Below are 18110 nucleotides of genomic sequence, written 5' to 3'. Positions count from 1 at the left end.
TGCTAGTTCAAAACCAATCCATCATGGGCCATAGGTGGAGACTGGTTAAAGGGAGCTTTCAGACTAACATCAGGAAGCATTTCTTTACACAGCAAGTTGTGGACACATGGTACAAACTGCCTGGTTGTGTAGTTGAGAGTAGTACCTTAAGGCCTTTCAAATCTAAACTTGATAGTTATTTCAACATGCTATGTGAATAGGAATTTGGCAAGCTTTGTTGGGCCGAATGGCCAGTTCTTGTCAAAAACTTTCTAATGTTCAATCTTTCCATATAACTCAGGTCCTCCAGACTTGGCAACATTCTTGTAATTTTTCTCTGCACTCTTTCAATCTTATTTATATCTTTCCTGTAGGCAGGTGACCAAAACTCCACATAATACTCCAAGTTAGGCCTCATCAACGTATTGTACAACTTTAACATAACATCCCATCTCCTGTACTCAATACTTTGATTTACAAAGGTCAATATGCTGAAAGCTCTCTTTATGACCCTATCCCTGTGACACCATTTTCAATGCATTAAGGACCTGTATTCCTAGATCTCTCTGTAGAAGGCCCACCAATGCCTTTACTTCCTGAGAAAGCTAAAGAAATTTGTCCTGTCCTTTAAAACCCTCACTAATTTTTATAGATGCATCGTAGAAAGCATTCTTCTAGGGTGCCTCACAATCTGGTATGGAAGTTGTCCTGTCCAAGACCGAAAGAAGCTGCAGAAGATCGTGAACACGGCACAGCACATCACATAAACCAATTTGCTGTCCTTGGATTCACTTTACACCGCACGCTGTCGGAGCAGTGCTGCCAGGATAATCAAGAACACGACCCACCCAGCCAACAAACTTTTCATCCCTCTTCCCTCCGGTACAAGGCTCAGGAGCTTGAAGACTCGTATGGCCAGATTTGGGAACAGCTTCTTTCCAACTGTAATAAGACTACTGAACGGATCTTGACCCGGATCTGGGCCGTACCCTCCAAATATCCGGACCTGCCTCTGGGTTTTTTTGCACTACCTTACTTTCCCTTTTCTATTTTCTATTTATGATTTATAATTTAAATTTTTAATATTTACTATCGATTTTATAATCCAGGGAGCGGGAAGCGCAGAATCAAATATCGCCGTGATGATTGTACATTCTAGTATCAATTGTTTGGCGACAATAAAGTATAAAGTAGGTAAAGTAAAGTAAGTTCTACCCGTCAGTGCCCTACCGTTCACTATGTAAGACCTACCCTGGTTGGTTCTACCAAAGTGCATTAAATTCCTTATGTCATTTCAGCCCATTTTTCCAGCTGCAAGCTTTGATAGTCTTCCTCGCTGTCTACTACACCCCCAATCTTGGTGTCATCTGCAACTTTGCTGATCCAGTTACCACATTATCATCCAGATTGTTGATGCGGATTGCAGCACTGGTCCCTGCGGCACTCCACTGATGACGAGCCTCCAGTCTGAGAGGCAGCCCTCTAATACCACTCTCTGGCTTCTCCCACAGAGCCAATGTCTAATCCAATGTACTACCTCATCTTGAATGCTGATTGACCGACCTCCTGTGTGGGACCTTGTCAAATGCCATGTTAAAGTCTATGTAGACAACATCCACTGCCTTGCCTTCAACTTTCCTGGTAACTTCCTTGAAAAGAATCTATGAGATTGTTTAGACATGACCTACCATGTATAAAGTCATGCTGACTATCCCTAATCAGTCCCTGCCTATCCAAATACTCATATGTCCGGTCCCTTAGAATACCTTCCAATAACTTTCCCACTGGTGAGGTCAGACTCATCAGCCTGTAATTTCCTGGTTTATTTTTAGAGCCTTTCTTAAACAGCGGAATAATATTGGCCATCTTCCTTGACACTTACAATGTATTTGTCTCATTGGGACTTCACTGTGCACAAAATTGGCTGACATATTCTTTACATTACAATAATGACTTCATTTTGAAAATACAATTAACAGCAAAGTTTTTAAATACACTTTGAGATCATAAAAGGCACACTATTCAGGTTGGAAAATGTGTATGAAACAAGAACTAGGTTAGTAGATAGAAAATGGATGTACTGTAATTACAGGGTTGTGAGCTTTACTGGTTGAACTCCCTTTTCTGCAGTGTTCAGCTATTCTATACTGTAAGCCTAAAACAGCAAAAGCAATGGAGCAACACACAAAGTTGCTGGTGAACGCAGCAGGCCGGGCAGCATCTCTAGGAAGAGGTAGTCAACGTTTCAGGCCGAGACCCTTCGTCAGGACTAACTGAAAGAAGAGCTAGTAAGAGATTTGAAAGTGGGACGGGGAAGGGGAGATCCAAAATGATAGGAGAAGACAGGAGGGGAAGGGATGGAGCCAAGAGCTGGACAGTTGATTGGCAAAAGGGATATGAGAGGATCTTGGGACGGGAGACCTAGGGAGAAAGAAAGGGGGAGGGGTGAAGCCCAGAGTATGGGCAAGGAGTATAGTGAGAGGGACAGAGGGAGAAAAAGGAGAGAGAGAGAAGGAGAAAAAAAAAATACAAAATAAATAACGGATGGGGTACACGGGAGAGGTAGGGCATTAGTGGAAGTTTGAGAAGTCAATGTTCATGCCATCAGGTTGGAGGCTACCCAGACTTAATATAAGGTGTTGTTCCTCCAACCTGAGTGTGGCTTCATCTTTACACTAGAGGAGGCTGCGGATAGACATATCAGAATGGGAATGAGACGTGGAATTAAAATGTGTGGCCACTGGGAGATCCTGCTTTCTCTGGCGGACAGAGCGTAGGTGTTCAGTGAAACGATCTCCCAGTCTGCGCCGGGTCTCGCCAATATATAGAAGGCCACATCGGGAGCACCGGACGCAGTATATCACCTCAGCCAACTCACAAGTGAAGTGTCGCCTCATCTGGAAGGACTGTTTGGGGCCCTGAATGGTGGTGAGGGAGGAAGTGTAAGGGCATGTGTAGCACTTGTTCCGCTTACAAGGATAAGTGCCAGGAGGGAGATCGGTGGGGAGGGATGCGGGGGGACGAATGGACAAGGGAGTTGCGTAGGGAGCGATCCCTGCAGAAAGCGGGGGGGGGGGGGAGATGTGCTTAGTGGTGGGATCCCATTGGAGGTGACAGAAGTTACGGAGAATAATATGTTGGACCTGGAGGCTGGTGGGGTGGTAGGTGAGGACAAGGGGAACCCTATTCCTAGTGGGGTGGCAGGAGGATAGGGTGAGAGCAGATGTGTGTGAAATGGGAGAGATGCGTTTGAGAGCAGAGTTGATGGTGGAGGAAGGGAAGCCCCTTTCTTTAAAAAAGGAGGACATCTCCTTCATCCTGGAATGAAAAGCCTCATCCTGAGAGCAGATGCGGCGGAGACGGAGGAAATTGCGAGAAGGGGGTAGCATTTTTGCAAGAGACAGGGTGAGAAGAGGAATAGTCCAGATCGCTGTGAGAGACCGTAGGCTTATAGTAGACATCAGTAGATAAGCTGTCTTCAGAGATAGAGACAGAAAGATCTAGAGGGGAGGGAGGTGTCGGAAATGGACCAGGTAAACTTGAGGGCAGGGTGAAAGTTGGAGGCAAAGTTAATGAGGTCAACAAGCTCAGCATGCGTGCAGGAAGCAGCGCCAATGCAGCCGTCGATGTAGCGAAGGAAAAGTGGGGGACAGATACCAGTATAGGTTTGGAACATGGATTATTCCACAAAGCCAACAAAAAGGCAGGCATAGCTGGGACCCATACGGGTGCCCATAGCTACACCTTTAGTTTGGAGGAAGTGGGAGGAGCCAAAGGAGAATTATTAAGAGTAAATGTTAGCCAAACATTTTCATTCTGATTGACATTCCCATTCCGACATGTCAGTCCGTGGCCTACTTTTGTGCCAAGATGAGGCCACCCTCAGAGTGGAGAAACAACACCTTATATCCTGTCTGGGTAAGTTCCAACCTGATAGCATGAATATCGATTTCTCCTTCCGGTTAAAAAAATAATTCCCCCCTCCCTCCCCTTTTCTTCGATTTCCCCACACTGGCCCCTTACCTCTTCTCACCTATCACTTCCTCCTGGATCCTCTCCTCCTTCCCTTCTCTTGTGGTCCATTCTCCTCTCCTATCAGATTCCTTCCTCTCCATCCCTTTACCTTTCCTACCCACCTGGCTTCACCTCTCATCTTCCAGCTATCCTCCTCCTCCTCCCTCCACCTTTATATTCTAGCATCTTTCCCCTTCCTTTCCAGTCCTGAAGAAGGGTTTTGGCCTGAAACATGGACTGCTTATTCACTTCCCTGGATGCTGCATTCCTCCAGCATATTGTGTGTGTTGCTTTGAACTTTCTGGTGCCTGTGCTCCACAAAAACATATTTCCCAACCCTGCCTCATTAGATCCTGTCATTCCAATCTCCTGAACATGTTTATTTAGCTTCCCTTTCAAATGCCGTAACTCCTGTTTCTGGCAGTGAGCTGCACATTCCAATTATTCTTCTAAGAAAGGTACTTTTTCCTGACTAATGCTTATGTTGAAGTTATGTCACAAATTCTAGTGTCTCTTGCAAAACTAAAACACTGTTTCTCCATCATCCTCTTTATCACATTACCCTGTTTTCTCTAGAGAAAAAAATCATGGTCAAAAAAGTTGGGTCAGAACTCATCAATCTGTACATCTGTCCAGAATTCTTAACTTTGGACACTCACTGCTAAGCTGATCATTCTGACCTCAGAATGGTTAGTGTTCTTTGTTTTTGTCACATTGTTCATGGTACTCGTTTAAATTTAATTCAATGGTCTGCAGTTCCCTAATCTCTATCTTTGTATTTGATTGTTTCTTATCTGGCCCTGAGTCAATAGACCTTAACAACTTCTCAAAGGCCACAGATTTAAAAGATTAGTTTATAATAAAATACAAACAACTGATTTATTGCACCTTAACAAGCTTATATCTTTAGAACTATTTCATGTCCAAAAATTGTGTGTGATCGTCGTAATTTACTGTGCATGTTGGTCTTCAAATGATCTGGCTGATAAGCATGTAATTATCTGAGCTCTGGTGGACTGGGTAGATGACACCTACGTGAGATCCAATGGCCAGGAAGGTGGTACTGCAATGCTCCGTGGATATCTCCTTGCATATTGAAGTCCCCTATTACAATTGTGTCATTACCCTTTCCAGCTCCCTTTGCAATCTCAACTCCACATCTTGGCTACTATATGGAGATCTATATGTGATTCCCATAATGGTTTTTTTCATCCCTGCAGTTTCTTCACCCACAAAGATTCAACATTCTCTGACCCTTTCGAAAGATCTAATTCCATCTCTTACCAACAGAGCCGCATTACCCCCTATGCCCTCCTGCCCGTCCTTTCGATACTAAGTACATCCTTTGATGTTAAGCTCCCATCTATGACCTTCTTTCAGCCACGACTCAGTGATGCCCACAACGTCATACCGACCAATCTGTAATTGAGCCCCAGTGCGTCCACCTTGTTCCGAATGCTACATGGTAGGGCCCGAACGAAGAGATATTGGGGTATAAATTCATTAACCCATAGAAAGTGGTAACATGGGTGGATAGGATGGTGAAGAAGGCACATGACATCCTTGCCATCATTGGATGGCAATGGAATATGGGATTTGGGTCATGTTACAACTGCCTAGGGCATTAGTATTGTGTGCATTTTACATCACCACATTATAGAAAAGATGTGATTACACTGGAAAGAATGCAGAGAAGATTTGACAGGACATTGCCTGGATTGGAAAGTGTTAGTTTTAAGGAGAGATTCCCCTGGAGTTGAAGGAAGTTGTGGAATGTACCTGATAGAGGTATGTAAAATTATAAGAGGCATTGACGGGGTAGATAATCAGAATTTGCCCCCATGGTGTGCTGATCAGAAATATGAGGGAACAGTTTGAAAGTGATTTATGCAATTACAAAGAAGGCACAACAATAGCAGTTTTCATTAGGAGCTTGAGAAGAATTGGCCTGTCTCTAAAGACACTGGCAAATATCAACAGATGCACCGTGGAGAGCATTCTAACTGGTTGCGTTGCCATCTGGTGTGGAGGGGCCACTTCACAGCATCACAAAAAGGTGCAGAAAGTTGTGAACGCATCAGCTCCATCATGGACACAAGCCTCCCCAGTATCCAGGACACCTTCAAAAGATGAGCCGCAGAAAGGCGGCGTCCATCATCAAGGGTTTCCATCTTCCAGGTCATGCCCTCTTCTCATTGCTACCATCAAGGAGGAGGTACAGAATCCTGAAGACACACACTCAACAGCTCCTTCCTCTCCACCATCTGATTTCTGAATGTACAATGAACCCATTAACACTTCCTCTGTATTTTCCCCTCTCTTTTTGCACTGCTTATTTAATCAATTTTTATACATACTTCTTATTGTCATTTAGGTTTTATTATTATGTATTGCAATGTACTAATGCTAAACAACAAATTTCACGACATATGCCAGTGATATTAAACAGGGTTGTTGCAATCTGTTATGTGCTGCCAGAGGAAGTGGTGGAGACAGATATGATCACAACATTTTGGAGGCATCTAGACCCACACTAAACAGATAGGGTATTGAAGGCTCTGGACCTAATGTGAGCAAATGGGATAGGTACAATGATCAGCATTGGCATGAAGGGCTTATTTCTGTGCTCTATAACTATGTGACTCTGATTTCCCAGTGTTCAATGCTGTCAGAAAGAACAGTGTAAAATTCTTGAACCAGTGTGCCTGTTTCATTTAACTGAGTTGTCTGTTAGACTAATCCCTCTGAGCACAGCGTTTAATATTAACATTAACTGCTCTCACACACAAGCCAGACTGAGTGAAAGAAGCAAGAAATTGTAAAGTTGCAGAAAAAAGTGCAAGGAACTCTCTCACATACAAGACACAAGGCTTCTTGTGTGACAGAGGAGCCCTTGCTCACATTCTGCTCACGTAGGCCTCCCAGAGCACACAACCAGGAGATGAGAGACCCATGGTGGCACGGTACTAGAGTGGCTGGTACAGCAGTTCCCAGCCTTTTTTATTCCATGGACCAATACCATTAAGCAAGGATTTCATGGATCCCAGGTTAGGAACCCCTGCGTTAGCGCCACACTTTACAGTACTAGCAACCCAGGTTCAATTCCCACCATTATCTGAAAGCAGCTTGTACGTTCTCTCTGTGACTGCATGGGTTTCCTCTGGGTGCCCCAGTTTCCTCCAACAGACCAAAGGTGCACCAGTTGGTAGTAATCGGTGATTGTAAATTGTCCCGTGGTTAGGCCAGGGTTAAATCAGGGGTTGCTGGGTGGTGTGGGGCCTGTTCCAAGCAAGCTGTATCTCAATAAGTAATTAAATAAATCAATAAACAGGGTCAGATATCACAATGGTGGTTGTGAAAACACTGGTTAGGAGGGATGAATTCAGCAGGACCACAGTGATGGTAATGAATACAAAGAACATTATTTAAAGGAGAGAATGGATGTTTTAGATTAAGAAAGGCCAAGTTCCGTTTAATTAATACCAAAGCAGCCCTCAGCTTCAGGATTACTTTGGTGTGAGTAGCCTCCAGCATTCGTGGCCCTCATACACATACAAGAATTTTACGGAAGTGACATCAATAGATGCCTTGCACATCTTTTCTCATTACAGAATATAGAACATGCACGTTACATGGGGAATCTGGAACAAACCTGCAGAAGCAGGCCAACCATACACAGACTACCTGATCACATGTCATGACTGCTTCATGGTAAAATTCAAAAACTTCGTATATTAAAGATGTTGCACTTCGCAACAGGCTTCCTACCTTAAATATCACTCAAAGGTCAGTTAGATTTCATGAATGCAAGCGGCACCTTCTCTGATGCTGCGTTTTTCTTATTTCCAAACTTGATTTACAATTGAAAACTGACTCTCATTATTTGCCCAGAAGTACAGTATACCCCAATTCCACGGTTCACTCTCCACACAGTTTCTTTTTTTAAAAAAAAGCCACACTACTGACGCAGAAAGATACACACCCACCAACAAATATTTATTGCTTTGTTCTGTTATTTTGTTTAAGGATCTGGGCTCTGAAGGCACCCAGATTAAGTTGATGGACATATACATTGGATATATAATAAAACCCCCTCACAATTCAGAAAAATATACATAAACAATATCATCACACATTAACACATCTTTACTGTTTCAAATTACCTTTTCACCATGTGACAAAGTATGGTTTAGAGGAATAAAATCAAAAAGTACTGTACTCCATTAAGAATATACAGTTTAAGGATTGCCGATAAAGAACAATGACCCTCATAAATGTAAGTACCTGCATGTTAAAGTCCTTCACAATTGGCATAACGACAAATACAAATAGTTCTTAAAGCCTGTATTTAAACTCCTTTGGGCCGTATCTTACAACAGTGGGTCTCACAATGTTGCTTACACCTTAATTCCTGTTAGCTCTCCTGCTTCTGCAATTGGGATTCGGATCGATTGGGAAAGATATCAGGGCTGCCCTCTCCTGGCAAATAATCTGTACCTCAATTACTAAGGCTTTTTGTGAAGAACAAAGTTAATCTTTCAGAGCACTCCAATTGAAATGAGTGGAAGCCATGTTGTGTAATTATGGAACGATGAAGCCAAGCTTAGACTTTAAAAAGTTGTCAGTAATGGGAAGAAGGGAATGCTGAGAGAGATTAAGAATTCCATTGTTTGAGGTCCTCGGAAAAGGAGATGAAAGTCCTGGCCCAAACTTTTGGATCACAGAATGCTAAACAGGAGTCAGGTATGCAGGTTAATTCCAGGCGGGCATTAGTTTGCTTATATCTCCAATTTAGGATTTTAATATAGCTTGGTATTTTCATTTGCACTTGTCTCTGACATTTTCCAAACCTTCATCCACAATTTTCAAGCAGCACAGACCAGCCGATAATACATCCAACTGCAAAGATGATTGAGCCACCATGTGGGCATATGGTTGGGGAGGGAGGGGGATGGGTGTTCAGGACTGCAATTAGTCCATGCCTGTAGTTTATGGTTCAAATTGACAAGCCAGATATGCATGCAGGGAGAGGAGGAATGCTTCCTACAAGAATTTTAGAGTTTGGAAGAAATAAGAAGTGGAATAGGGGGAAAAGTTTTGGAGTGGCGAGTAAGATGGAAGTTGTAGGTGAGATAAGGTTCAATTAAAAGATGAGCCTTTTCTTAACAGAGATTGCACTTCCCCAAGAGTATTAGATAAAGATTTCTAAAAGTATGCAAATTCAATTCAATAAAAAGTACAAAAGAATATCTTTCAAAATTTGTGCGATGTGCGGCTGGCCTGTTATAATGCAGTCAAGGCAGTTAGCTAATTTGCAGTATGGACAATATTGGTTCGGTAAAATTTGAAATAAATGATTATTGGAGAAATCAATATGCAAACAAGTGTGACCCACTGCAAAATCCCACCGTTAAAAGCCCCCTTTTCCAAGCCCACACTGACGCTATTCTGTTTGTCTTTCTTTGTCTGGTTTAGACTTCTATGAACTTGAAGCCCCTTCAAGGATTATGGAGTGTTACACCAGGAGTTAAAAGGTTCTCACATTTTGGCTATGTACCCTGGTTTTGTAAGAGGAAATAATGAAGAACAACAGTATCGTTATTGGCCAATAAGTAGGTAATGTTCCTATACAATAAAATAATCGAGAAGGACATTTTTTTTTTAAAAACAAAGTGTCCCTTTTGTCAGCCTTCACAGGTAGTATTAGAAAGTTTCTTCAAAAATATATATATTTAAAAACCCCAAAAAATAATCCTATTGACATGGCTTCCTAGTTTAAACACAAAAGTATTAAAGAAAAACACAACATTGGCAGCAAACCAAGGGGCGAATACTTCTAATCACATTTAACCTGTGAAAGATTGCAGGGTGGGAACACCTCAGGCCACTGTATGGAGAGACCATGAATGCCATCTTAAAGACTTGTGCAGATTATTTCCAGTGAAAATGTCAATCCCCTAGCTATCAAAACATACAGTGGCCTGTGGTATGTTTACCTCAATCTTTACTCTTCATAATATTATTAAATATTATAGGCCTTTTTTTTGAGGGAGTGTTGAGCAGCATGCAATAGTTTTACATTAACTTCTCAGCCAGGGAGTGGGTGGAATGGAGATATTTCCATGTCTTGGCCTTGAAACATGTAAAGCCTCCAATAACAGATATATTGTATGGAAATGCTAAGCTGCCACTGGGAAAGGTACATAAGGGAGGCTGTTATAACTAAGCCTTTTTCGTAGCTTGTTAGGTTTTATCACATTATAATTGAGTCATTTATCCTGTCAGACTCCGGATGTGAGACTGACCTGTTTGATAGCCCTGGGCCTTCTAGTTCCTTGCATTGGAAGATGGAAAGTGACCTCCACAAAACTGTTCTTTAAACCTTTATTCCATTCCACCCTACCTCCCGAATCCAGAACTTGCTCAGTGGGTGCATTCAAGGAAATAAGAAGCTTAGTGTTCAGCAAAAACCAGAGAAGGCCCTAAAAACTCAAACCAAGAGTAGACTCTCCACAGCTGCCAATAAGAGAAGACATTTGTCCCTGCTGTGTGGCTTTGAACCATCTTCTCAATCATGAGTCTGAATTATTTTGATATATGAATGTACCTATTTATTTAGAAAAATTCAAAAACTAGATTATATTACAGGAAGGAACAGAATACTGTCTGTCCAGGCTAACAAAAAAACTGGAGTAAATGTGAATGTGGCAGGATAACCACAATAGAAATATTGTGTACAAGATATTTACAGCAGAGTTAAGTGCTAGGTGACATCACTAACAAATTAGGTTTCTTTTGATACCCAAATGCAACAATACTTGAGTACCATCTCTGAGTGCCTCATATATGTCATATATATAATATATATATAGAATATATATATAGAAAAGAACCCACTACTTTTCTAAAATTCTTCCACTCCCACTATTTGTTACATCTTTTAAAATAAGAAAATGTTAATTCCGGTGTAAAAGAAATTAAATTACAAAGCAATCCAATCCTTTGCTTGTAGTTTCCTCCCTTCTGCTAGCTGGGATGTTTTGTTCGTGCTTTTGAGCAGCTCACACTTCATTTTCCAGAGGTAGTCGTTCACAGATGTTGCTGGGGGTCTGTGTGCTGAGGGGCTTTTGTTTGTTCAGGAGGTGTGTGGGCAGAAGCTTGTATGGACTGTTTGTGGCTCTGCGGGAGTGGGCTTGGGGGATGGGACGTGTTAACACCAGCAGGATCGATTATCTATATAGTGGAACTGTTATACTGACTACTTACAAAAGTGAAAAGTTCTTGTATCCCATGCACCATCCCAACTCCTTTACTCTTTCTGAAGGCAGATTTCAACCCCACATCAGCTCAATCTAGTGCCCATTTTCTCTACAAATAATTCCTAGACACTTAATGTTGTTAGGCTCTCCTAGCCAATTCTGGTCCCGGTTGTTCTGAACATTCATGCAGTACAAACTCCAGTTGGGACTACATATCAGGAACAGAAAGCTCACAACGTTTCAAATGAAGCTAAACTTGTTACTGCTGAGGTTGGCACAGATTAAAGTTTGGGCCAGATGCATCTAATCCATATTGGATAGATCAATACCAACAGAGTCATGCAGGCATTGTATAAAACATCAGTGACTCACCCAAAGTATCCCTCAAGATTTATTATTAGTATTACCTTCATGAAGAAGAGTAGAAAGCTCTACATGACTCCCATACCCTTCTCCTTATACCTCACTTGGTTTGGTGCCAATTGCCTTATACTTAAAAGGACACACAACCATGATTCACTGACTAGAGGATAGGATGTCAAAGGAAAATGGCAATAGCACCAAAGATCTTACCAAATGACAGAATTATTAGGGGTAGTTTTAATGATGGGTTTAACTCTGCGTTGTACGAAATGAGAGGTCCTTTCACCACAATCTATGACTTTTTGTCTTCTATTCTGATTGCACAATTTCTTTGACCCAAGCTAAGTTTAATTCTGTAACAGTCTTGTCCATGAGATTGTAATAGTAATGCCAACAAGTTGAGGGAAGGGAAAGAAAGGGGAGAAATACTGGCCAAATTACAGAACAATTAGTGGCAATCATAATGCTCATGGTGGAAGTCAGTAAATGTTGACTAGGAGGAAAATGCTGGGAAATATATTAGTAATAAGAGCATGCAATTCAAAAATCCCATTTTACTATTGTATAGTAATTTCAGAAACATGCAAGAATATGTCACTTGTCCAATCACAATGGGAGCCATTCCAGAGACACTTTGTAATCAACTCATTATAGATGCTATCAAAAAGTCTCCAAAGGTTGGGTAAAATCCTTTTGGCATCCACTCTGTTGTTTTAGAAGTAAAGTGTGTCCCTGACTGTTCAGAATAAGAAAAAGTTCCCAGTTTGTTCCCAGACTACGACAAGTTAACTTAATATGAATCTTGCAGAAATAATTTCTAAATTGGGCTCCATGCCCTTGGATTAGGCATGGGATAATAAAAGAAAACAGATGGTTTGCTAGCAATGCAATTGACTCAGACTTAAAAAAAAATTTATTTATTGAGATACAGCGCGGAACAGGCCATTTTGGCCCTTTGAGCTGTGCCGCCCAGCGACCCCCCGATTTCATCCTAGCCTCATCACGGGAAACTTTATCATGACCAATTAACATACGAACTGCTACGTCTGGACTGTGGGGAAAAAACCAGAGCACCCAGAGAAAACCCATTCATTACATACAGACTCCTCACAGATGAGGTTGGAATTGGACTCTGATGCCCCGAACTGTAATAGCATTTTGTTAACCACTAGACTACCATGGCTCAACTTTTTGTCAGTGAGAAATGATTCCCACTCCCAGCCAAGACAGAAATAGTAATGACCATGTCTGTGTCATTTCACACATCACATTTGTCTGAGCAGTTCCTGGTGCTGGTCACCCTCCCAAGCCTGATACATCTTCTGTGCCTCGGCCAATGAGGTGATGTCCTTCCTTATGCAACACTCCTTTCAGTGCTTTACAAGGTATTTGGACATTATTGTTCTGGCATGTCTGTCAAAGATGTCCCTAGGACAATGTGGTTTTACTTGCATGGCACCTGACAGGAAGGCTTTAAAGGTAAGTAAATTATGCAGCTACATTCCTGGCCAACACTCCGCTCTCCACAATGAAAAATGTCCCCTAACAATACCAAATCTCTGACCAGTCACTTGGTCTTAGAACCTCCACAAATTCCACAATTCTCACTAGGATGTGCTGCCAGTCTCAAGCCCCCTAACATCCACTGCTGGTCTCTCTGCTGACAGTCCCTCATACAAACTGCTCGTTCCATTCATGATCCCCCTTAGAAATTCCTAGTTCTTTCTGTTTAATAGCACTCCATCCTACCCTACTCCAAGTCCTCCCCAATCTCTCCCAGTACTTTCTAATCCCTCACCTTCAGTATCAACCACAAATTTCCTTAAGTCCCTCACTGTAAGTGCTGGCCTACATTTCCTCCTCACCCTGTCCACAGCACAGGCCTGCAGTCTTGGGAAATGAGGAGAGGCAGTACGCTTTCAGCTATGATATGGTGTGATGCACCGTGCCAAGACCTTGAGAAGATGGAAATATTCATCTGATAGCCCCTAACCAAATGCTCATTAACAACCTCACTGCTGCATTACTCAAGTGCAGCCCAATGAGTGCACTGGAATTTCCAGACAACTGATTCCAGGATTGGTAGTGAAATGTACTGGAAAGGGGGCATTTCTGGACAGGATCTGGAAGTCAGATTTAGCCAGCCACTGAATAAATGACTATGAACTAAAATATAAATTCCCCTGCCAGAATGCGATGTTTTTCCCCCAGGGACTGCTCCCCACCCCCCCGCCGAATCAACCATGTAGGAGTGGTTATGTAAAGGTGCAATGCACCATCTCCCATTTACAGAAGGATCTATAAAGCTGGTTCAGATTCATCCAGCACCTCCTATTCAACAGAATTCAGTGTTGGGACACAATGGTGCTGCTGGAACCTCACAGCAAAGTGAAGAATATAAGTAGAACTAGCATAGCTTTATTGTAAAATACCACTTCTGTGTCCTGAGATACCTGCTCCCACCTGCCTTTTTACCCTTTCCATTCTAGATTCCTGAACTGAAGTACTGAAATTTTCAGGCTTCCTTACCATATATGCACACACACATTCTAACCTGTTACCCTTCAACAACAAAACATTATCATGATAGACAGAATAGACCCTCAGCTCACTCTGCTCACTCCGAGAAGTATGCTATAATAACTTAGTGCTTCTAAAAGATTAAAAACAAAGTTGAACAGTATCAGGCTAGATTTATCCAAGAAATGGCCAAAGTGCTCAGCCCAAACACCAGTAAAACACATGCGCCGTCAATCTAAGGCTTCCTCAGTGTACTCATTCAGCCACAATCACCTACCTTCCTGCACATTGAACATGTTATCTGATCATATAGCTGTTTGTGGGAGCTGGCTGTGTACAAATCGGTAGTCAAATTTCCAACAACAGTGATTACAATTCAAAAGTACTTCAATGGCTGTCCAATGTTCTGAGGTTGTAAAGGCTAGACATTTTCATTATTTGAATCATCTAGAGGAGAATACAAAATGTCAGGATGCATACAGGCAAGTTCCCATGCTCTTGGTATTACTTCAAAGACCAAGGACAAGACATGATACAGCTGCTCAGAACATCAATCTTTCTTTGGCTACTTCAGGCAAACTCTCTCAGTTGGAAGTGCTTTTTGATGGAAATTGTATGTATCCCTTTGGCAAGATTGGCCAAAAATGAAATCGAAAGTATCAAGTGAAAATGTGTAGATTTTTTTCTTTAATTACAAATTATTCAGAACCTTAGTTGCTTGCTCTTTTCGGACTACAGTTCCTCTCCAGATCTAACCCTTCTTGCCCATCGGAAGTGGTGACGATCTCTTATTTGGCTCATTATTTCAATTAAGTAATCTGAAAACATTTGTTCCAGCAAGCACAATGTGTAAAATCACTTTGGGGAGAGCTGATTAGACAAGCTGTATTCCTCTATCCTGGTATGGTACCTGTTAGATACAGACTATAGTGACATTATTTCTCCAGGAAAGATTAATAATTTTCCTCAGACCTTTAGATGCCTTTGAACAAACGAAGAAGAAATTGAAACACCAAGGCGATTAAACCATCATAAATATTTCCTTTTAGTTTTGAGCCAACTGCTTGGGACAATCCTGTTCACCAATAAAGTACCATGCCAATATTCACATTATAGGCTCACCGGTGGAAAATAACCCTCAGGATGAGGTACCAGATAGCAACAATACCTGTGGAGCTGCATCCCAGCATCAGTTAGTACCCTCAGGGTGTAAGGAGAACCAGCTAGAGCAAGAACTCTCTCAATACCTTATGTTCAACCCTACCAAAACTTTTGGGTAAATAAACATGTCATTTACCCGAAGCTAATTTAGGTTTTAATGAAACAAGAGATTAACCCCTTGCCCGTAACGTCAGTCCCCTACTTTCACAGTCAAATCCATCATGTCAACCAAGTAAATCTGCTAATAAGGCTATATGGGAGAGGAGGCAAAGACAGCTTCAACCCCTCTATTTCCCCAAACCCACACAAAACAAAAATCATTCTGAGAGGTCAAAGATGTGATCATACCAACCCTCCATCGAATATGTTGATGATGAATATAAAGGCTACAAAGAGGACACTCTTAGTTGCCTGGTTTGGGTTTTGGGTTGAACAGTTGTTTTATGATTACAAATAAAGAAAACATAGGCATTTTACTTCTCTCCCCCCAAAAAAAACTATCATAGAAGATAACATTCCTACATACAAGCCCTCATTAACACACACTTTCTGAAAGTGATCTTTATCCAATACTTACTATCCCTGAAGTGTAAATATCTTTTTAAAAAGGAAGAAAAACTGTACCATTACCTCTCACTGAGCTTGAGTTCTGGAGAGAGGAATTAAAAACACACACATATATATGACCCTCACAGAAGTAGTGCAGAATAATGTTCTTTGACTTCACAACAGTTCATTTTTTTGTCTTTTTACATTTCTTCTAACGTAAAAATATCCGTGTTTCTGTGAAAAATAGATTTTTGTTTTGCTTTTGGTAAAAACGAGCAGGCACCAGGATGTGTAGATAATTGGCAGGTGGCAGCACCCTCTGTGTAGGGGAAGTTGGGTGTGGAAGTCCTAGTCCTTCACCAGCCGGTAAACGTGATGCTGTGCGCCATGCTCACTTGTTGACACCTCAAATACAAACGCTATACACAGCAAGGTCTCCTGGGTGTCCCGGTTGGTCACAACCTGGCAGAAAGCGAGACAGAAAGGAAAGATGAAACATGTTAATGCAGAACAAAAATCACATTGCAGCACCAGGCGGCACTGTGGTGCAAAGGTAGAGCTACTGCTCCAGTGACCTGGGTCAACTCTGACCTTGGGTGGTGTCTCCTTCCACATCCCAAACTCACGCAGGTTGGTAGGCTAATTGGTCATTGTAAATTACCCCTACTGCATAGGAGCATGGTGGACTTTGGGGGTTAATGGGAGTGCAGGAAGGAATAAAATAGGATTAGTGTACATGGGAGCTTTATGGTCAGTATTGACCCAGTGGACCAAAAGGTCTGTTTCTTTCCACGCCGTACCTCTGTATGGGTGGTGGACTGGATATACATCTCTACTAAAGGAGCTGTAAGGTGCTCCTTCCCTCCACTCGCCTGCAGGTCACCCTTGGGCAAGGTGTAGCACCTGCTTAGCCCCCAGATCAGGGTCACGTGAAGCCACGGGAGCAGGTGGTGGATGGTCGTACGAGCAGATGGTGCAGATCACAAGTCCTGGTTATGTGACCACTGACGCCAGGCAGACCATCTCTGAAGAGTATTGATAATGGCTGGAGTCACCCGTCTTGCAAAGAGACTGCCCAGAAGAAGGTAATGGCAAACCACTTCTGTAGAAAATTTGCCATGGTCACGGAAAGATCACCCACATCATATGACATGGCACATAATGATCCTCTCTGCAGCCCCCTCCTTGGTATCATTATAGACCTTATGAAGGTACATTAAGTTAATGTGGGCCAGAAGAGGTGGATGGAATTGGAACAATAGAGAATGGAAACAGATAGCCATGGGTTGCTTTAACAATATTCTGTCTCAGCATTTTGCATCTATATAGTGAATTTGATGCAATAGTATCCTGACATGCTTCTTAAGCACCTTAATTGACAGAATATGGCAATGAGCCGTGTACAGATGAGCTCAGGATAGAACTAGAGCAATATAGGGTACGAGTTTATTTGGGCTGGAGGAGGAAAAAGGGAGATGAGTAATTTCAAAACAAGTGGGATTTTTAAGAATTGAACCATTGCTCTAACAACAACGGTACATGCTCCTCAACATAGCATGGTAGCATAGCAGTTAGTAGAGTGCCAGCAATCGTGTTCACTTCCATTCCTGACGGTAAGCCGTTTGTACATTCTCCCCATAACCATGTGGGTTTCCACTGGCTGCTCCAGTTTCCTCCCACATTCCCACAGGTGTACAGGTTCGTATGTTAATTGGTCACAGGAGGGCAATTGGGCGGCATGGGCTTGTTGGGCTAGAAGGGTCTGTTTTATCTCTAATAAATAAAAAAGATCTTCAGGTCTCTTTTTAAACCATTCTTCCAAGAATGGAGAATACTTTTTCACATTTCCCATCGGATTTTTCATATCATATTTTACCAAACGTAAATATTCCACCAAAGGTCTGCACACGTTGGTCATCCTTGTCATTGAGTAGTTGAGGCAGTAACTTGGATGTGAATGTTTAGAGTTTTAGTAATTAAGTTTAATTTTCAATAGGAAATTGGAAGTACCTAGTCAAATGGAAATCAGGTCATTTGCTGCCGATTAGATATTTACCTGGGACCACTGTGGTTTATATGGCTCATGCATTCACTGGATAGAATTACCAGGTTCATCAGTAAAGTCATAATACGTTATTTATAATGGGGAAATTCAGGTGAGATATGTAAATATGCAGTTTTAAAAATAAGCTAGTTATATTGTAATGATTAGGTAATTTCAATCTTGTATTTTAAGAGCTTATAAGAGAAATGGAGATGTTTTGG

At 41.9% G+C, this 18110-nt stretch overlaps 1 protein-coding gene across 8 annotated transcripts in view; it reads right to left on the bottom strand.

The window, feature by feature from the left end:
• Positions 1–7918: 7918 nt before the first annotated feature.
• LOC134344223 (transcriptional enhancer factor TEF-5-like) overlaps positions 7919–18110 on the bottom strand; it is a 322867-nt gene continuing 312675 nt past the window's right edge. For all 8 annotated transcript variants that reach the window (XM_063043663.1, XM_063043662.1, XM_063043665.1 and 5 more), the window contains one exon: positions 7919–16307. In XM_063043663.1, coding sequence (XP_062899733.1) covers positions 16194–16307 — 114 coding nt within the window. In that variant the 3' untranslated portion in view covers positions 7919–16193. The remainder of the gene's footprint in view (positions 16308–18110) is intronic.

Source organism: Mobula hypostoma, chromosome 3, assembly GCF_963921235.1.
Source record: "Mobula hypostoma chromosome 3, sMobHyp1.1, whole genome shotgun sequence".
Lineage (NCBI taxonomy): Eukaryota > Metazoa > Chordata > Chondrichthyes > Myliobatiformes > Myliobatidae > Mobula > Mobula hypostoma.
This window is presented reverse-complemented; position numbering and strand designations above follow the sequence as displayed.